This window comes from Sinocyclocheilus grahami, unplaced genomic scaffold (genome assembly GCF_001515645.1).
Source record: "Sinocyclocheilus grahami isolate Dianchi unplaced genomic scaffold, SAMN03320097.WGS_v1.1 scaffold59.1, whole genome shotgun sequence".
In the NCBI taxonomy this organism is placed as follows: Eukaryota; Metazoa; Chordata; class Actinopteri; order Cypriniformes; family Cyprinidae; genus Sinocyclocheilus; species Sinocyclocheilus grahami.
This window is the reverse complement of record NW_015505238.1, coordinates 186,211-207,651: the sequence shown is the minus strand read 5'-3', so window position 1 is coordinate 207,651 and position 21,441 is coordinate 186,211. Positions and strand designations below refer to the sequence as shown.

At 37.9% G+C, this 21,441-nt stretch overlaps 1 protein-coding gene across 2 annotated transcripts in view; it reads left to right on the top strand.

Annotated features, from left to right (window-relative positions):
* LOC107584369 (proteasome activator complex subunit 4B) overlaps positions 1 to 21,441 on the top strand; it is a 51,071-nt gene that overhangs the window by 20,595 nt on the left and 9,035 nt on the right. For both annotated transcript variants that reach the window (XM_016270950.1, XM_016270949.1), the window contains 26 exons: positions 391 to 656; positions 2,590 to 2,776; positions 2,871 to 2,960; positions 3,056 to 3,120; positions 3,206 to 3,356; positions 8,588 to 8,686; positions 8,763 to 8,832; positions 8,909 to 8,976; positions 9,489 to 9,704; positions 9,822 to 9,979; positions 10,116 to 10,211; positions 13,366 to 13,421; positions 13,565 to 13,621; positions 13,723 to 13,778; positions 14,560 to 14,658; positions 14,742 to 14,804; positions 15,640 to 15,735; positions 15,823 to 15,954; positions 16,048 to 16,257; positions 17,037 to 17,173; positions 17,259 to 17,312; positions 17,414 to 17,543; positions 18,249 to 18,330; positions 18,475 to 18,628; positions 18,721 to 18,787; positions 18,868 to 18,993. In XM_016270950.1, the coding sequence (XP_016126436.1) occupies positions 391 to 656; positions 2,590 to 2,776; positions 2,871 to 2,960; positions 3,056 to 3,120; positions 3,206 to 3,356; positions 8,588 to 8,686; positions 8,763 to 8,832; positions 8,909 to 8,976; positions 9,489 to 9,704; positions 9,822 to 9,979; positions 10,116 to 10,211; positions 13,366 to 13,421; positions 13,565 to 13,621; positions 13,723 to 13,778; positions 14,560 to 14,658; positions 14,742 to 14,804; positions 15,640 to 15,735; positions 15,823 to 15,954; positions 16,048 to 16,257; positions 17,037 to 17,173; positions 17,259 to 17,312; positions 17,414 to 17,543; positions 18,249 to 18,330; positions 18,475 to 18,628; positions 18,721 to 18,787; positions 18,868 to 18,993 (2,985 nt within the window). The remainder of the gene's footprint in view (positions 1 to 390; positions 657 to 2,589; positions 2,777 to 2,870; positions 2,961 to 3,055; positions 3,121 to 3,205; positions 3,357 to 8,587; positions 8,687 to 8,762; positions 8,833 to 8,908; positions 8,977 to 9,488; positions 9,705 to 9,821; positions 9,980 to 10,115; positions 10,212 to 13,365; positions 13,422 to 13,564; positions 13,622 to 13,722; positions 13,779 to 14,559; positions 14,659 to 14,741; positions 14,805 to 15,639; positions 15,736 to 15,822; positions 15,955 to 16,047; positions 16,258 to 17,036; positions 17,174 to 17,258; positions 17,313 to 17,413; positions 17,544 to 18,248; positions 18,331 to 18,474; positions 18,629 to 18,720; positions 18,788 to 18,867; positions 18,994 to 21,441) is intronic.

Genomic DNA, 21,441 nt, shown 5'->3' with positions numbered 1-21,441 from the left:
TCCAATTTATCTGGAAACCCTATAGTTTATTGTTCTGAAGGCTGTTTCTTTCTTGAAAGAAGATGCAAACTTTATCTAACCAGGACTGAAAGAAGTGGTCATTCTCTATAGTTTGGGAATCCAAAAGCTTAATTGAAAAAAGAAAAAAACATGCCAAATGCTGGTTTCATCTGCAAGAGTCAAGAGAAGACTCTGGGATGCTGCTGGCATCTTAAATGGGATTTGGAAAAAATTAAAATAAAAAGGCTGATCACTACTATGGGAGGTGCTACAGAAAACATAGTATGAAACTTTAGCTTCATTTCATTCTGGAATAATTCATTTGTTTTGGCCATCTGCGTCAGTCATATCTTAATATCGCTTCCGTCTGTCTCTTATTTTCTTCTCCAGATGAAGCTGATGAAGCTTCTACAGCGTCTGCCTGCCAGTGTGGTTCGGCGGCTACATCGGGAGCGCTATAAGAAACCCTGCTGGATCACCCCTGTTCCCGCCAGTCACAGACTCTCAGACCAGGATGTGACCGACTTTGTGGAGAGCATGAAGCAGCCAGTACTGATGGCCATGTTCAGCAAGACAGGCAGCATGGATGCAGCTCAGGCCTTGCAGAATCTGGCCCTGATGAGACCAGAGCTGGTCATCCCACCTGTGCTGGAGAAGTGAGTGTGTGGAACTGCTGATGTTCAGGGCCTGTAGGCGCTAATAACAGGCAGATGGCACAGACTAATCAGCCTAATTTACATAAAAAGGTTACAATGACTTTAAAGCTAAACCAGCTAAGTGAATTCACCCCCACAGTATTTTTTATCTATTCTGATAAATTTGTTAGTATATGATGATGTATAGCTGATTAAATGTGCTTAATTTTGTAGTATTTAAACTAGGGGTGCTCCGATTGATCGGCTACCGAGCACTATCGGCCGATAATCACGTTGGGATGATCGATCGGCAGTCTCTAAAAGGCCGATCTCAAAAAAACGATCTCAAGCTGATGACGCTGAGGTTTGGCACGACATGCAGCGGAACTGTCTCAGTCTCTGTCCGGAGCAGGTGAAATAATTATAATGCTGAAGCTGAGGTACTCACCTTCATATTTCTTTATTAAATAACTTGCAAAGTAATTTGAAAACCTTGTGTGAGACGTAATTTCACAAACAGCGTGAGTGAATTACCACGCGCTCTCTTTTACTCTCAAAATACGCGAATGTCTTCAAATCACCACACCACGTCTGTCTATAAGCGAGCTGCACGCTGCACAGTTGACACAGGAATTGTCACTTGCACAATCGAGGCAGTGTCACATCGTCACTAAAGTTTATACAAGTAAAGTAAAGTTTTTGCATTACTTGCCAGTGTTTAATCATTCAGTGCTCGCGCGCTCTCCTGTAGACCGTGTGCTCATGCACACTTGCAGTGCAGACACATAATGCCAGGTTCACATTACTCTGTTTGCAGTGCGTGGTATGTGGTGAGTATTTTTTCCGCGCTCATGTTAACGGATTAAAGCATTCACACTGCACATGGCAGTGCGTTCAGGAGCGGTGTGTCTGCAGCAGTGCAGAGAGCGTTTACGCACCGAGTCTATGTTTGCTGTGATACACGCACTGAATTAAAGTGACAGCACATTGTTTGCAGTACATAAGAAAACGAAAATGTAGCAGTTGCACCATAAATGCATATAATTAAAGTATACTGTCTTTCACAGTCAACACACATGGCTTGTTGGAAAAGAGCACTTTTAGATAACGAAGGCAATAATAGATGGTAGGGTAGAGGTAGGAAAACAAAGTTCTTTATGAACCACAGGATTGCTTGTAATAAAGGTTTCAATACAAAAGGAAAGGCAGTAGAGCTGACTATTTCTGTCAATGGTAAGTTTGTGATAACGTAAGAAAAGTAGTTTAAATGTTTTGCCGCTTGCTTGAGCAACTTAATATATAAATCTAGAGGTAAATGCATTGAATGATGTGTTGCTTATATTTATTGTGTTTAAACATATCTGTGAAAGATTGTATTACTGTACTGTTTAAAAAAAGAATTGCAATGCTGAAAAAGCATTTTCAGTAACAATGTTTGGATTTGAAATCAAAATAATGGATAAATGTTGTGTTTGTGGTAAACACGGATCAGTAGCAGACTCCTGTGTGAAAGCTGCTTCTCCTCTCACGAGTCACCTAAGAGGGGAATTCCCCCCATTTTCAAAAATGAAATAAATGTCTAAAAATCCTGATTGGAGTATCATTATAAATAGTTATAAATTATAAAAAGAAGGCTTTAAAAAGTTCGGTATCGGTGATCGGTATCGGCAGATACTGCTTTCTGTGATCGGCCTCAAAAATCCTGATCAGAGCACCCCTAATTTAAACAGTTATTAAAGATGAGTTGCCATATAAATTCATGATTTAATGTCATAAAGCTGTATCATAACCTGTATAGTGGCTTCTTTTATTCACTGTCAGGATATACAAATCCAATCTTTGTAAGTAGGCTTTGTAAGCGGTCAACTTAGAATCCAGTGTAAAGCAGGAGCTGGATTTTTCCCAAAGGAGTAACCAACTAAAAGCAAATGTGGGAATGTGCTGCCCCCTGCAGGACGTATCCTGCTATGGAGACTCTGACGGAGCCGCACCAGCTTACTGCCACTCTCAGCTGTATGATTGGCATGGCCCGCAGTCTTCTCAGCAGGGGCCGACATTATCCCGAAGGTCCCGCGCATGTCCTGCCCCTGCTAATGAGAGCACTGCCTGGTGTTGATCCTAATGACTTCAGCAAATGCATGGTGGGTAAACTGTGACATAAACATTGACAATTAAATAAAGAATTTTGATTCCTTGTTGTTGCTCTCTTATAATGTTCACATATTTTGTTTTTAGATCACGTTCCAGTTCATTGCTACTTTTACTACTTTAGTGCCTTTGGTGGACTGTTCATCAGCCCTCCATGAGAAAAATGACTTGACTGAGGTAGGGCTCTGAAATCTTATGTAAAAGACCCACTGCAGAGATTTTACATAATTATTCTTTCTGTATTCTGTCATAAAATCTTTTATTTGTTGTAGATGGAGAGAGAGCTGTGTTCGGCTTCTGCTGAGTTTGAAGACTTTGTTCTGCAGTTTATGGACAGGTGAGTCATTTAGTGAGATGTGTGTGCCTGGAAAAAATATAATACACTATTGTTGTGGCTTGAGCCCTATTTTGTGTGCCTGTAGGTGTTTTGCATTGATTGACAGCAGCACTCTGGAGCAGACGCGCGAGGAGACGGAGACAGAGAAAATGACTCATTTAGAGAGTCTGGTGGAGCTGGGCCTTTCATCCACCTTCAGCACCATTCTGACACAGTGCTCCATGGAGATATTCAAGGTTTTTATTACATTTAATAGAATTTTAACTATTAAACTATTTAAAACATTTTCTTTAATGAAAAAACTGTTTATTACAAAAAGAAAAGTCTCAGACCTCTCTGTTTTCTTTGCCTCTTAGTAATTAGATTTTGTTAACCTTACAAATATATATATATATATATACAGTGCACAGCATAAATGAGTACACCCCCTTTGAATAAATATAAAAGATGTATTTTCTTAATGATCACTAATATAATTCATGGAAAGATGGCAAAATTTAAACATATTAATCATATACTTAATAAAAACAACAGAATATATGCCAATATTTTCTAAGTAAATATAAGTAAGTTACTTATAAGTAAGATAAGTAAGCCAAGATTAGCCAATTTTGTTTAAATGAAGGATTGCAGAAATGAGTACACCCTAGATTTAATTCAGAAAATGTATAATATTCTAGTACTTAGTATGTCACTTCGTAAGCACTTAAAGTATACTGCTCTGACCCTTCTTGGCACTGAGTGTACAAGTTCATGACACATTTTCACATCTGTCCTGTTTAACTCCTGGAGGACGACCTCCTTAAATGCCCTGATCTTTAATGGGGAGTGTTGCTCAGCTCGCCTCTACAGAATCCCCCACAGCTTCTCAAGAGTGTTAAGATTGAGTGAAATACATGTCCGCTGAAGGATTTTCACCTTGGGAGAATTAATATATTCATTGTCATGCTGAAAAAATGCCCAATAATGCAGGGAATGAGGGGAGGGTAGCATCTGTTTCAAGTTTTTGTATTACATCACACAGTAGTGTGTGAATTCATGCCAGCATTGATAAAGCACAACTCGCTCACACCTTCAGCACTCATACATCCCTATATAAAAGCTTTACTACCACTGAACGTCACTGTGGGTACCAAGCACTTCTCTTTGTACTCCTGTAGCAACACCAGAACATTTTGGATACTGTTAGACCCGAAATGATTGAATTGGTCTCTCGAGACCAGAGTATGGATTCCCAGAAGTCTCTATTTTGTAAATATGGGCCTTGGAAGAGGTTAAATTAGTTTATTTTGCTTTGGCTACAGTAGGTAATTCTAGTGGTGACAACAACCACACATGTCACTTCTGCAGGCTGCGTCTTTTCACAGCTTTTGCCGGCTCTGAGACACTTGCATGTTATTTCTCCTGCTCTTTTTCTAGCAAAAATTCACTCATCACTAAATGAAAACTTAAAGTGAAGACCTGATTATTTCAGGAGCCTTATCACAAGTCCATTGTTTTTGAATGTTGGTGCTACTTCTGCTATATTTTCACACTTAAAACAATAATTTGGTATTCCTCTTGTACCATTGTTCTCTTTTATGCTAAGATGCTATTTTATGCTTACCTGTTGATCAAAAATAGCCTTAAACCTATATATTACTTTTAAAAAATTTTTTATTTTATTTATTTAGTAACTTTCAGGAGGGTGTACTCATTTTTGCAACACAAATTTTCGGTTCTCAATTCCAGTCCTCGCGTACCCCCGCTCTGCACATTTTGTATGTTTCTCTTATTGCTTCATACGTTTGCTATATTTGACTGTAAGTGCCCTGCGAAGTGGACATTACCGGATATTCCTCCATGATTCCAGTTTGAAGGGAGCGGATATGTTCCATACAAAGGGCATTTAAGTCTGCGAGATGTGAATTTAAATTGTAAATTTATTTACAGAGGTGTATTAAGTCCCACTTCACGCTTCTCTAGTAAGTTTTGTTTGTGTGTGAAGACGCTGCAGGCAGTGGCGCAGCGCAAATCTGTAAATGAATATTCCGAAGTGAAGTAAACTTCAACGGATTTCCCCTGCTCAGGGAGTAGGGAGCAATGGATACTGAGTGGGGACCATGTCAATCGGAACACAGTTCATGCACGAAGCTCACTTCTAATGAGATGATCTGAATCAGGTGTGTTAACAAAGAGAGACGTGCAAAACATGCAGAGCGGGGGTACACGAGGACTGGAATTGAGAACCGCTGGTCTAGAACTATTCTTACAAGTACAACACAACGTAGCTGGGCGCCGCAGACAGATGCCGAAAGGCGCCGCCGGTGTGCCTACACTCATAGAAAATAATGTATTTGAATTTTAAAGACGTGGCGCGACGCTGCGCTTCTCGTCCGGTGTGCGACCGCCTGAGAAAAATAATGCGTTTTTCGAACCACCAAGCATGAGAGCATGTTCTAGTACACCCCCAAAACAAAATCAAGACTTTGTAAAAGAGTATAATAGGACCCCTTTAAGTTTTAGAGGGGGTGTACTCATTTATGCTGTGCACTGTATATACATTTTTATTAATCTGCGGCTCAGTGAGTAATCTGAGCTGATTTAGTAAAGAAGTGAGAACTGAAGTATCCCATGAGTCAGATCAGTGACTCTTTATAGACTGATTCACCGGTTGTTTGACAGCACGTTGCACTGTGTGGTTGCATTTGTGTAAAGTCAGCGAGGACCGCAACATTTTTTGACTATATATATAGATAGTGCTGTGTATATATATTGATTCAGATCATCAAACCAATTTTAATATTACACAAAGATAACCCGAGTAAATACAAAATGCAGTTTTTAAATAATGATTTCATTTATTAAGGGAAAAAAGCTGTCCAAACCTGCCTGGCACGATTCTAATAACTGGTTGTGCCACCCTTTACAGCAACAACTGCAATCAAGCGTTTGCGATAACTAGCAATGAGTCTTTCACATAGCTGTGGAGGAATTTTGGCCCACTCTTCTTTGCCGAATTGTTTTAATTCAGCCACATTGGAGGGTTTTCGAGCATGAAAGGACTGTTTTAGGTCATGCCACAGCATCTCAATCGGATTTAAGTCCGGACTTTGACTTGGCCACTCCAAAACATTAATTTTGTTTTTCTTGAGCCATTCAGAGGTGGACTTGCTGGTGTGTTTGTGATCATTATCCTGCTGCATAACCCAAGTGCGCTTGAGCTTGAGGTCACAAACTGACGGCCGGACAGAACTCATGGTTCCATCAATTATGGCAAGTCGTCCAGGTCCTGAAGCTGCAAAGCAGCCCCAGACCATCACACTACCACCACCATGTTTGACTGTTGGTATGATGTTCTTTTTATGAAATGCTGTGTTGGTTTTACGCCAGATGTAACGGGACACACACCTTTCAGAAAGTTAAACTCTCATCAGTCCACAGAATATTTGCCCAAAAGTCTTGGGGATAATCAAGATATTTTTGGCAAATGTGAGATGAGCCTTTGTGTTATTTTTAGTCAGCAATGGCTTTTCCCTTGGAACTCTCCCATGGATGCCAGTCTCTTTCTTATTGTTGAATCATGAATTGAATTTCTTTAGATCATTTAGGCATGATGTTCTTTAGGCATGATGTGGTGCTCTTTAAGCATGCTTCACTTTGTCAGACCGGTTCTATTTAAGGGATTTCTTGATTCAATAGGTCTGGCAGTAATCAGGCCTGGGTGTGGCTAGTGAAATTTAACTCTAAATTTAAATTAATTTAATTCTAAAGTAATGTGGTTTATCACAGTTCTTTCATGATTTAACAGGATGGGGGCAATTAATTTTTCACGTAGGGCCAGGTAGGTTTGGACAGCTTTTTTCCCTTAATAAATGAAATCATCATTTAAAAACTGCATTTTGTATTTACTTGAAATATTTTTGTGTAATATTAAAATTAGTTTGATGATCTGAATCTTTTAAGTGTGACAAATATGCAAAAAAAAAAAAAAACCCAGAAGGGGGCAAAAACCATTTCATGGCACTGTGTGTGTGTGTGTGTGTGTGTGTGTGTGTATATATATATATATATATATATATATGTGTGTATATATATATATATATATGTATATATACACTGTATGTATTTTTTTTTTATATTCCATCTCCTATCCTGAAAAGTCTTTGCAGGGTTAACTAAAAATGAGCTCCTAAAACTTGCTGCCAGATTCTGGAAGATAAATTCTTCAAACTGTATTACAAGAGGATGTGGTGCTGGTCCTTCAAGAGTCACTCTCAACTTATCTGTCCATAAAGCCTAAAAAAAAAAATAGTCTTAATGTATTTCATAATACTTCAGCATGTTATTCTTATTAAGTGTGGGTCATTTTTTAGGATTTTTTACCCAAGCAAAGTCTCTGAGATCCTGACACCTTGTAATTCTGAAGACTCCAGGTAGGTTACAGTTCTGGAAAATGGTGGCGCTGGAGACTAAATGGTTCTTGATGGTTTTACATCTAATTCTTCACATTAATTCTTAAATCTTTTGCAGTTAACATGTCTTTTCTTCTCCACCTGTTTTTTCTGACCTCGCTGACCAAGTGAGCATTTTGCTGTCCAATGGTCATGTCTTAACTTTGCAATTTCTGTATTGCATTAGTTTTGAATATTTCTCATGGGGATTTAATAATTTTTGACTTTCTGGCTTTTTTTAACAGTCTGAGTTAAACCTCTTTTTTAGCTCATTTTTTCAGTAAAAGAAAACATGCCTAATAATTCTGCACACCTGAATATAAGTTTTTCACTTCCAGCCTTCATGGACAATTGTATATCACTTATAAATGATTAAATACAAAAATAATAGTCGTTATTAAGATTGTTGTGGTTTGGAATTGGTAAAATGTGCTTGGAAAAAAAATATCAGAATATAAATGTGCCTAATAATTATGCATGCGGTGTATTGACTGTCAATATATTATTTGTGGCACCCATATACACTACTGATAAAAGTTTGGGGTCACTAAGATTTTTTTTATTTTTTATTATTCTGCAAGGATGCATTAAATTGACCAAAAGTGACATATTTCTAATGTTACAAAAGAATCCTGAATAAAAAAAAATTGTCACAATTTCCTCAAAAATACTACGCAACACTATTTTCACAATAATAATTGTGATGATAATAAGAAATATTTGTTGAATACCGAATCTGCATATTAGAATGATTTCTGAAGGATCTTGTGACACTGAAGACTGAAGTAATGGCTGCTGAATATTCAACTTTGGCATCAGAGGAATAAATTGCATTTTACAATATAAAACATAGTTTAAATTGTAGTAATAATTTACAATATTACAGGTTTTGCTGTATTTTTGATCAAATATATGCAGACTTGGTGGACATAAGATTTCTTTCAAAAAAAAAAAAACCATTTCAAACTTTTGAACAGTGTTTTTTCTCATATACACCTAAATATTATCCGTTAACAGCTGTTATCTGTCTATAGGTTGCTCTCGAGAAAGTCTTCAACTTTGCCACCACCAACATCTTTGAGACTCGTGTCGCAGGCAGGATGGTGGCAGACATGTGCAGAGCAGCTTCTAAGGTAATACTTTCCCTTTGCCCAACACACACACAGCTGTGGGGCCACATTGATTCAGCTGTCCTCTGCTTTGTTTCAGTGTCACCCGGCTGAGTCTCTCAGGCTGTTTGTACCACACTGCTGTAATGCCATTACTCATCTAACTGCCAGTACGTACAAGAAATGACCGTTTGTGTTATCTTGAGTCTGTTTCAGCATCCTCACTTGTGTTTTGGTGTGTTTCAGATGAAGATGTTTCAAATGAGGAAGAACTGGACAAAGAACTGATCTGGAATCTTCAGCTGCTGTCTGAGGTCAAAATAACCCTATATCAAACTGCACATGAAAGATTATGTGCAGAAGAGCTTAAAATGTATAACAAAATCATGATAGCTGCCTAAAAATGTACTCACCTCCTCATGTTGTTCCAAACCTGTTTGACTTTATTTTTTCTGAAGAACGTAAAAGACGATATGCTGTTAGTAATCAAGCAGTTTCAGTTCCCATTGATTTCCATGTTTTTTTTTCATATAATAATGGTCAATGAGAATCGAAACAGTTTGGTTACCAACATTCTTTAAAATATAATTTATGTTCCACAGAATAAGTAAAGTCATACAACTTTGGGACAACATGAGTGTGAGTAAATTATGACAGAATTTCGGTGGTCTTTCTTTAACTAGGTTAAACTATGAAGTTTGTATGACATACACTTTCCATTAGGTACAGTAATGGAGTCGCTGCTTATGAAGAGTTTTTCACATCAATCCCCTTACATCTGTTTAGACACTAGACAGCAATTGTTGTGTATATATCATTGCTTCAGGTGACTCGTGTTGATGGAGAAAAGCTCCTCCCGTACCGCACTCAGCTGGTGCAGACTCTGCAACTGACCCTGCGTTTGCGCTGTAAGCAGGGCTACACTCTGGCCTGCAACCTGCTGCACCATATCCTGCGTTCCACAGCACTCACTTACCCCACAGACTACTGCAGTGTGCCCGGTGGCTTCAACAGACCCCTGCAAGAGTACTTGCCCATTAAGGTACTGGGAATGTGTCTGTACCATGTGAGGACATTTGACCAGTGGAGAGAGCAGAGCAGTGTATTAGATCATTGTTGATCCCATGAGTTCTCACTACCTCCCTTGTTCTTTAAACAGGACTGGGGTCGTCCGGGGGACCTTTGGAACCTGGAGATCCAGTGGCACGTGCCCAGCGCAGAGGAAACGGCGTTTGTTTTCTATGTTCTGGATCTGCTGCTGCAGCCAGAGCTCCAGCGTCTGCAGAAATACGCACAGGGAGAGCAGGAAATGAGCAGGTCAGGTGTCAAAAGTGCACTCTGTAATAATGGTAAAGACAAAAAAAAAACATCATTCTGTATTGGTTTTAAAACATCTTGAATATTTTCTTAAATTGTTTTTGCTAATGCTGACACGTTTCTGAACTTTAAACAGAGATGATGTTCTTCAGAGCCTGTGTATAGTCCAGCACTGTCTGCTGGGTGCTGGCAGCATGTTCCCCCCTCTTGATGGACCCACAATCACTGGCCTGTAAGTCCAAAAACTCACTGTGATATAGAGCAAAGTTTGCTCTAATCAGCGGATATGTGAAGGGACACACAGCGCTGATTAAATTGTATTTCATTTTTAAAAGGAAAAATCAGGGCTCTTAACCGGTTCAAGGAATGAAAACGGAAACTAACTAAATTTTGACAGGAACAGAACCAGAAACTAAATCAAATTGTATAGCTCCGAACAGAATCGAAAATTTGAAATGGCCATTAACCAGTTAATAATGTTATTTTATCGTTCCATTTAATATTTGAAATTTGCTGTCAACCAATCACGAATTCAAGTAGTACGGCCTATGCAAATGTGAAGCTGACGCATCCAACAAGTGAAAGGCCCGCTCAGCTGTGAACTCATCATTAAGTCGCAGTGGCAATGCACCGGCGTTAGAGTTTATCCGAGGATAGTGTAAGATAGATTCAACAGATCACACGCACCTGCAGCACTTCTGTGAATGGAGAAAACAGAATAAAACTACAGGCTTACAAAAAAGGAATATATAGGCATATACACTAAATATATTTCACTTAAATCATTGACATTAAAGGGGTCCTGTTATGCTCTTTTACAAAGTCTTGATTTTGTTTTGGGGGTGTACTAGAACAGGCTTTCATACTAGGTTTTTCGAAAAACACATTATTTTTCATATATTTTACATTATTACAACACCTCTCTCCCCAGCCTGGCATGAACGGCTCTAATAGTTCCTGTATCAAATATAGGCCTGCCTTCTGAAATATGAAATGTGCTGTGATTGGTTAGCTGGGCCAGTGTGTGTTGTGATTGGCAGCACTCGGCGCCTGGTCGGAAAATGTCATGCCCCTTACCATAGCCGCCTGCGAGCTTCAGTGTAAATATTGCGTCAAAATCAAATCAATTTGAGCATGATTTAAACCCGGATGATTGTAACCATTCTTAAGTTCTTCTGCCTTGGGAAAGCTAGCGTGTATCCGACATAGTAACACTCGTTGCCTTCTCTAGTGCAGCTCAACCAGGTCTCGTCCCATTCTTCGGTATTTGTGATTTTAAATATGCGTTGTAGTCCAAACGAGTCGTCTGTTGTAGTTTTTGAAAAGTGATTTCTGTTAAATAAAATATCCCCTTTTGAAGTGGACTTTGAGCATTGTAACTTTGCAGATCTTTTATGTGCTCAAACAGCAACATTACAGACTAACTAAAGTTGAAAAAGCATAATAGGACCCCTTTACAAATGAAAAGAAAAAAAATGTGTGAGTTACGGTTCATTGTGATGCGTTCCAAAGTTCTCGGAAATGAAAACGAGATGGCAGTAGTTTTCTTTATTTTGCAAAAGCTTTACAGTTTTATTTATTTAGCAAAAGCTTGACAGTTTTGAATGATGTCTTGCTTCTATCTGTATAACCAACCAGCATTGGTATGAACATATCGCGCCGGGCGCCTCACGTGCACACAGACACAACATATTTTTGAGACATTACAGCCTGTTCATTATCAAAATAAAATACAGTTAAAGAAACAAATAAGAAGTTACACTGCTCCGTTGTACAATCTGTTGCGTTCAGCGTGACCACCGCCTCACTGTGCTCATTAGCCAATGTGAAGGATGATGTTTTACGTAGATGAAAGTACAAAGCCTAGCCTATAATAAATAATATTTTAGCGTCCAAATACATCGCGAATATGCAAACATTTGGATTCGTGCTAGAATGAGAGAGGTAGGCATCAGTTTCTCCTTAAATTAATTTGTTTTTGGATTGACGTTTTATAGCCTAAACGCATAGCCTTAAGATTTGTTGTGGAGAGAAACTAATAACTGTGTTTATAATGTTTGTAAACATTTTGCTTTACAGGCATTTTAGCCTACATTATTTCTGAATGTAATTCAGAAAAGATGATGCTGTATTGGTTGTGACTAAGCGCATCGGGTTAAGATTTAATTTTTTTTAATTTTTGAGTAAAGAAAATGCTGTACTTTATTACTATTATTATAGGCAAAGAAAAAAAAACGGGTATTTCTTCTACTCTAACTGGTTTCGGAACGGTAATAATACAGAGGAACGCATAATACAGAAACGTTAAAATATAAATTCTGCTCGGAGTGAACTGATTGATTTTTTTTTCATCTGTTGCGTTCAGCGTGACCACCGCCTCACTGTGCTCATTAGCCAATGTGAAGGATGATGTTTTACGTAGATGAAAGTACAAAGCCTAGCCTATAATAAATAATATTTTAGCGTCCAAATACATCGCGAATATGCAAACATTTGGATTCGTGCTAGAATGAGAGAGGTAGGCATCAGTTTCTCCTTAAATTAATTTGTTTTTGGATTGACGTTTTATAGCCTAAACGCATAGCCTTAAGATTTGTTGTGGAGAGAAACTAATAACTGTGTTTATAATGTTTGTAAACATTTTGCTTTACACACATTTTAGCCTACATTATTTCTGAATGTAATTCAGAAAAGATGATGTTGTATTGGTTGTGACTAAGCGCATCGGGTTAAGATTTAATTTTTTTTTATTTTTGAGTAAAGAAAATGCTGTACTTTATTACTATTATTATAGGCAAAGAAAAAAAAACGGGTATTTCTTCTACTCTAACTGGTTTCGGAACGGTAATAATACAGAGGAACGCATAATACAGAAACGTTAAAATATCAATTCTGCTCGGAGTGAACTGATTGATTTTTTTTTCAAAAAAATGTTGATTTGAATTTTCATTTTCAAGCCCTGGGAAAAATGTATTTAATAAAAACTTGTATTAATCAAGGACACATTAAATTGATAAAAGTGATAGCACAGATGTTTATAATGTTACAAAAGTTTTCGATTTCATATAAATGCTGTTCTTTTGAACTTTCTATTCATGGTATCCACAAAAACATTAAACAGAACAACTGTTTTTAACATTCATAATAAAAAAGTTAAAGACTGCTAAATGGCTGCAAAAAATTCAGCTTTGTCCTCGAAGGAATACATTTAATTTTAAAATATATTACGCATTTGAAAACAGAATACAGTTATTTGAAATTGTGTAAAAATTTTTTTATTTTAATCAAATAAATGCAGCCATTTTTTTTGTTAAAAAAAATCTTACGGTTTTGCATTGTAGTTCAAATGTTTTTTTGTTTTTTTTTGTTCATTCTCCTTTGTGCAGTGTACCCAGCATGGTTAGTTTGGAGGAAACAAAGCTGTACATTGGTGTCGACTATGGTAAGCCCAAATTGGGGAAGTTCACAGTAAAACTCTGCTTATGAAACCTGTTGTGATGAATGTCCAGTTAGAATAACTTGTTGTGCATCATGATGATAGAATAGGATCTCAGCTTCTCAGTAAGTCATTGCTGATTTTTCCAGATGAGTCCAGAGAGAACTACCGTGAGGCCATCTGTAAAGTGATGAGACAGTTGCTTCGTAAGTGATCCTCATTTAGAACACCTTCCAGTACACAAAATTTACTTAATCTACATTACCCACAATTCTTAAGACAAGCATCTTCTAATTTTCTTCTTTAGATTACATTCTGGAACGCTCAGAGGATGACACCAAATCCCTTTTCGCCATTATCAAGGTAAGTGTGCACCGTAGATATCCGTGCAAAATGAATTGACCGTTGTTCATTAAGTTTGCATTGGATCTAGGGTTGGGCCGATAGACGATGCCATCGTCCATCGCCGATGGCTGACAGACATCACGATGTTGAGCCGGCATCGTCATTCCCCCCCGGATCCCAATACCGTGTTTGGAAAGAAAATTACGTGTAGGCTGAACCCCTAAAGGGAATAAATACGAGATGGGAGGAAAATATATATTTAAATATTTTCCTCGCAGTTATATAATTGGGTAATTATACTACATATATATTTCGGCATCAGGGAGCCGCGACAAAGCATCCGTTGAAAATCATTTGAAATTTGTGTCAGCACGTCATAAATAGAACGCGGCAGCAGTTTACTGTCAGGGATTTGTCGTGACACGCCACACCGCATCCAGTATAGACAGCATCACTGATTATAATGAGTTCTGTAGACTTATCTATATGTAATAAATGTCTATTATAGATCATTGGTTCTATAGTATTTTGTCATGCCGCGCCGCTCGCGTCCGGTGTAGACACGGTGTTAGGAATCGTGTTTTCCCTTATAAGGATTCACACTTCAGGCACACCCCCTAACTTCACCCCCACACCCCTTCCCCCGCTCGCCCCCGCCGATGTCATCGTCCATTGCGATGTTTCACTGTAGACATCGTCCTATGACAATTTTGTAGACATCGCCCAACCCTAATTGGATCATAAAGCAATTATTAGGCATTAAAGTTTTGTGATTTCTCAAGTTGTTTGTCTCCCTCAGATCATCAGTGACTTGATGCACTTCAGAGGTTCCCACAAACATGAGTTTGACTCTCGTTGGAAGAGTTTCACCTTGGTGAAGAAGTCGATGGAGAACAGGGTGTGTAGTTGGGCCTAAAAAAATCTCCTGTGCCATTTATTTGAAATGTATAATTGTCTTATGAATCATCTTATTCTTTCCAGCTTCATGGGAAGAAACAGCACATCAGAGCTCTTCTGATTGACAGAGTTCTTCTTCAGCATGAGGTAGGAGCCAATGCTAATAACTTGGCATAGTTACTTGGTGCATAATAGATATTGTAGAGCTGTCACAATATCACATTTTCATGACATGATTTTCATGGCCAAAATAATTCACAAGAACAATGTTGTCGTGATATCTATAGAACATTAAAGAAATAAACAATGCTATCAGTCAAATTCTTCTTAAACGTTTGTGTTTTCTGTTGTTTGGCCAAAGAGTCACACTAAATATGATTATTTTTTTAATCATGAAGGCAGAGGGAAATATGTAACCAAAAGTACAAAGCATATAAAAAACTTACTGCTGGGGTGTTTTTTTAAGCAATCCAAAAAACTCCCAGAATGGCTGGATAGCATTTTAGGGTATGGGTAGTTCAGTTCAGTTCAATTTTATTTATATAGCACATTTAAAAATAACCATGGTTGATCAAAGTGCTTAACAGTGTCCAGAAAAACTCAGACAAAAACAAGAAAAATACAGTAAAAACATCACAATGTCTCAGCTCAGCTTGAAATAAAAGCCAAGGAATAGACGTTATAAAAGCATGAATTACACTTAGAGTGTCTCATATATAGTATATATATATATATATATAAATTTTTTTCTCATTTTATTACGTGTGTCAACCAACATAAGGCAGTTTCCGACCTATAATTTTGGAGTGTCAACCAGATAGTTACTGGTGCTGGATTATATACTATTAAATATGATCATATGTATAGTTTTAACATGATATTGGTATTTAATTTCTTTGAATATTAGATTATTGTCAATACCAGTATATTTAAACACCCCAAATAGGAATTTAAATTTTTTTTCCCTGCTCTCCATGTTTAGATGCGAAAGTTGCTGGTCGAGGGCTGTGAATATAAGACTGTTCATCAGAACCTGTTGAGGGACCTTTTGCGTCTTTCCACCAGCACCTACAGCCAGGTCTGATTCCACATTCACCAAATTAAAAAAAAAAATTATCCCCTTTATTTTATATGTTCTCCTGAATACCCATTTTTGGACCCTCAGGTCCGCAGCAAGGCCCAAAATGTGTTGTTCACAGCATTGGGGACCTATAACTTCTGCTGCCGAGACATTACTCCACGTGTCCTGGAGCTACTAGAGCCTACACGAACTGACGTCACCCAGCAACAGTTCAAGGTCCGTAGTCTACAATTTTCACTTTCCATCATTAGCGTAATGCTGTATTTGTCTTTAATTTAATACCATTGTTTTTATCATATTTTGTTTTAGGGTGCGCTCTACTGCTTGCTTGGGAACCATTGTGGAGTGTGCCTTGCTAACCTACATGACTGGGATTGCATCGCTCAGACATGGCCGGCCATAGTGCGCTCAGGCCTCAGCTCAGCTATGTCTCTAGAGAAGCCCTCCATTGTCAGACTGTTCGATGACCTCGCAGACAAAGTCCACCGGCAGTACGAGACCATCGGCATCGATTTCACAGTAAGCAGCGTCGCCTGTTTTCTACATTTTGTACATAAACTTTGGCATAATGTGGTGTGTCATTCAGACTGTTAAAGTGTGGATACATTTATCAGTTTGGTGACTATTCACAAGAGAAATCCAGTAATTTTAATAGGAATCCAGATATTCTGGATTTTGTCATAAAGATTTCCCCACAAGTTCAAATTGTTCAATGGATTTGGTGCATTATCCAATAGAAAGCTGCTTGATTTAAAAGTGATTTTTGTGCAAGCTGTACTTCATACATCGCTAAATTGTTGACTTTTTCTGACAGCAACATTTTGCAGAAATTTGGCTAGTGTGGCCGCACCTTTAATGGGCGTTTACATGACACCATTTTCAAATAAAAATGGAAAAGTTTTTATACATTTTGGCCATTAATTTACATGACAGCGGCGTTTTGGGTGCCTGAAAATGCTAACTTTTGAAAACGGGCTTTAAAGTGCAAGTTTTTTAAAACGTTATGTCATCATCTCTGTGTAAATTACAAAAACGTGAATTTGAGAAAACCGTGACGTCTTGGATATGCATATTATGTGTTTCTTTACAAAGGGACATCGCCAACTAGTGGCCTGGCATGCATAATATAGCGTTTCTCTCGTTATTGTGGATCCGCGTGAAAGAGAATTGAATGCAAATTTTTCAAAACGAATGAATTTTAGTTTTTAGCATATCATTGTCTTGTGAACATACCCTTAGGTGGAAAATAGCATCTACCTTGTGCTGTAAGACTCATGTTTCCCTGGATGAATCTGTAGGTACCTGAGAGTGCAGTTTTGCTGGGCCAGCGCATCACCGATTCAAGCCAGCCCTCTCCACACATTGGCACTCCCACAGAACAGGAGCTGGAGCAGGGGCTGGCGCTTCAACAAGACAAAAACCAGGATGCAGTGCAGTAAGTGCTACACATATACACAATCACAACATTTTATACTCGTATAACATGGTGTAGTAAATCTTCGCTGTCATTCCTCTTTTAGGAAATATGAAAAGATTGTCAGAGACCTGTTGGAATGCCTAGATGACAGGGACCTGTAAGTATCAAACAGATGTTTAAAAGTGCTACATTGTTTCTATAAAACTGGACACATAAAAGCATCACTTAATTTGTGAATATGTTGTTGTGTGTCATCAGGCCTTGGAAGTTTGAGCACATTGCTATTGGCTTCCTGTCTCTACTGCTAAGAGATGACTATCCCCTCCCGGCCCCAGCAGTGCTCTTCTTTGTACAGAGCCTCAACCATGATGCACTTGTTGTTCGCAAGGTTCGTGGAATGCTGTTTTTGTTAGCTTTGCATAAATCTGTATCAGGATTTGCTGGGGTTTAGCACCAGCCTGCTCCAGTACACTTACCTAGAAGTATCTATTTAGATGTTAAATTTGGATTAGGTTTAGGTCTAAAATCTGTTCATTATTTTGTGGTCAACAAGATTTAGTTTTAACGTTTTAAAAGAGGTTATACTCCCAAAGGCAGCATTTATGTGATCAAAATATAGAAAAGCAGTATTATTGTGCAATATATAATGAAGTAATTATTACGATTTAAAATGACATATTGTTCTATTTTAAATTTTGATCTATTTTAAAATGCAATGCAAAAAGATACATTTTCAACATTCATTTTTCCAGTCTTCAGTGTCACATTAACCTTTAGAAATGTAGAATATGCTAACTTGGTGCACAAGAAACATTTGTTATCAATGTTGAAAATGTTTTTTCCTGCTTAATATTTTTGCGGAAAGTGTGGTACATTTTTTTTAGCATTCTTTGATGAATACAATGTTCAGAAGATCAGCATTTATTTATAATAGAAATCTTTTTTGAAATTATAAATGTCTTCACTGTCAATTTTAATTAATTGAATGCTTCCTTGCTGACTCAAACAGTAGTGTATATGCACTTAGTCTGTTACATGTTTAAAAAAAACATTGTGTATATTATTGTTTTGCTTCCAATAATTGCTGATATAGATGGCGATCGCCGCTATAGCAGGCATACTGAAACAGCTGAAGAGAGAGCGCAAGAAAATACCTGTTAGTCCCTGTGATATAAGTGAGTAAACAACAGCGTACAAACAAATAAATAGTACAATTAAATGAAGAGATGATTAAATTACTCTTCACATCCATCTGTTGGTCCATCTGTAAGATCTCAGTATCTGTGGACGGAGATAATTACACATGTGGTGCCTTGCAGGTGGGGTAACCGAGCCAGAGGGGCTGGTGGCAGGAGACAGGCCGGGGAATGACTGGCTGCAGTACCACGGTGACAGCCTGCCGAGCACCCAGCAGGACTGGGACCATTTCTGCTTTATAGAGAAGACACACTGGGGCTACTACTGCTGGCCAAAGTAAACACTCTCAGCCTCTGATCACTGTATGATACACTCCAAATCTCTGCTTCCAGCTATTTTTCTCACTCTCTGCATTTCTCTGTTTATAGGAAGTTGATGGTATATGCCCCAGCAGCAGAGCAGCCCAAGGATCTTTCCGCTGAGAACATGAATGAGGTATACATGGACTGAGTGTGCTAGACTTTGTTTTACTGCCAAACTTGACAGTATGTATACTAAGCATGATTTTCTTACAGAGGGAGCGCATCATCTGTGACCATTTCACAGACCCCATGTTCATCAAACAGCTTATTGAGTTCCTGTCTCTTGAGGACCGAAAGGGCAAAGACAAGTTCAATCCTCGTCGCTTCTGTCTTTTCAAGGTACTAGCATTTATAAGACAATAATCATGGTAGAGGAGATAAAAGTACAGTTTGGCAGTAGGTTAGAAAGGAAATCAATCAAAAATTGGAGATTAAATTGACTATTTAATATGACAATATTGTCTCTATTATCATCATTGGAAAGTTTTGGGGTTAGTAAGATTTTTTTTTTCTTTGTTTTCTCCAAGACTGCATTTATTTAATTAAAAATACAAGAAAACGGCAATGTTATGAAGAAATACAATTTAAAATACTTTTTTATTTTATTTTAATATAGTTTACAATTAGTAATTTACTCGTTTGATGACAGCTAAATTTTCAGCAGCCATGATTCCAGTCTTTGGTGTCACATGATCCTTCGGAAAATTATTTTAATATGTAATTATTTTATATGTAATAATAAAAAAGAAACTCTTACTGACCCTAAACTTTTGAACAGTAGAGTATAAGTGGCTTTAGAACTAGGGGTGTGCGATATATTGTCTGCGATATCATAATTGTTGTTTTAACGATGTGTGATTTGACATTATCGAGTATGTTGCAAAAACCAAACAAAACACACCTACAGAGTGCACACATACATTACATGATGAAGTCTAGACTAATGCGCGTGCACATTTAGAGTGTTTTTTCACTGCATAATTCAGTCTATTAAAATACATTTAGAATGATCATAAATTCAATACATGGGGCAGAAAATGTATATATTTATACCACTTCATATAGTTAATCAATTTCACACAAAGAGTGCTGTTTTTTTTCTCCAAAAATGACCATGATTACAAATGTGATATTGATTTTTTTACAACAGTTCAATAAACAAGAAGTTAATTAAGAGACTTACGTTTTAGACACCATATTTCCTGTTTTTGTGCTATTTCGACCACAAAATAATTCCAAACACAGCCACAACACTGTTTTGCATCTCTGAGGAACATGACAGTGTTTCGTTCCTGAATGAATCAACCGTTTAAATGATTCTGTTCAATCGCAATGACTCGCTTATTAACAGTGACTTACTGCTGGCGGTTTTAATTTCACATTTAAAGTATCTATTCAACGTTTTATGATTAATATAAGGCCACTTCCGATGCAGCTTCTGTGTTTCCTCTGCATTGCAAAGATACATTTTGTTGATACTAGGGATGTCAATTTTCGATAATTCCCATGATCGATCGTCGTTTAAATTAACAATCAATTAATCGTTAACCTAAATGCGTCTATGCAGCCCGGCATGACAGGATGTGCAAAAGTTACTCAAAAAGAAAACCCCGCTTTCTCACCCGATTTAAAGGGGATTTAGTCTGAATAAAATGCTAGTAGCAGGATTGTAAAATGAATAGATGTGATTATGATCATTTGATCAAATGAAGAGAGCGCGCCGTACGTTTGAGATCATTTTACTTTGTTTCCTATCCCGACACTGAGACCGCTGAACGCGCCTCTTTAAATGGTTTCGTGGTGCTCGTTGTTGTATTTTAAAACACTATTGCAATGTTTTCAACTGACATTATGGCATTTAAAATAAAATGATCCCAAACGTAACTGTGGCGCGTGTGGCTGTGCTGCGCAGTCAGTGAACCGCTTCCATCGGCGCTGCTCTAGCAAAACACACTGTTGCTCACATCAAACATTTGTATGCGAGTATTATGACCAGTACTTAATTTGATCCTGCTGCAGCTGGATCCTGTTCCGGAAAATGTCAGATTTTAAATTTTTGTTTTGCGGTAGGCCTATTTGTTTTTAAAAATCCGGCATTTACAGTGCATTAGTTCGTGACAGACGGAGCGAGCGCGGGTTTGGCTAGATGCATTTGGAGGTTATTACTCACATCTCATTCGGCACAAATCCAAATGTTTCCATATCCGCAATGTATTTGAATGTTAAACTATTATTTATAATGTAAACTAGGCTTGTACTTTACACGCATTCGCATATAGACGGAAAAGATAATCCTCTTCACATGAGCAAAAACGTCCTTGGTATAGCAGAGTGGACCGGTATATTTAAACTGACCAGTGTAACCTTTTATATGTTTGGTTGACTGTATTTTATTTTGATAATGAACAGACTGCGATGTAAGTTTGAATTGCTAGAATATGTGGGGTGTGTGCACGCGAGGTGCCGGCGCGATCGAACAGCTGAAACATAAAAACACTTGTTTATGGAGCGCCGAGACGCTGAAAACCTGTGCCCTAGGCTAGTTAGGTCCATGCAGAAACCTGTGAACGATGCTCTTAGTTGTGGCATCACCGTTTAGTGACATTGAATGCTCCGGGAAAACGTATAGTCAGTGTTGGTCACAGCTCCTTTTAATTGCTGTTTTGAATCCAGTAATTATTTATATACAAAGTATAAGCTCTGATTATGACAAGTGTGGTATAAAAGCTTTGTTTATTAGAGGAATAATTGGTTAGCTGGAAAATGTTACATCGCGACCATGCTTTT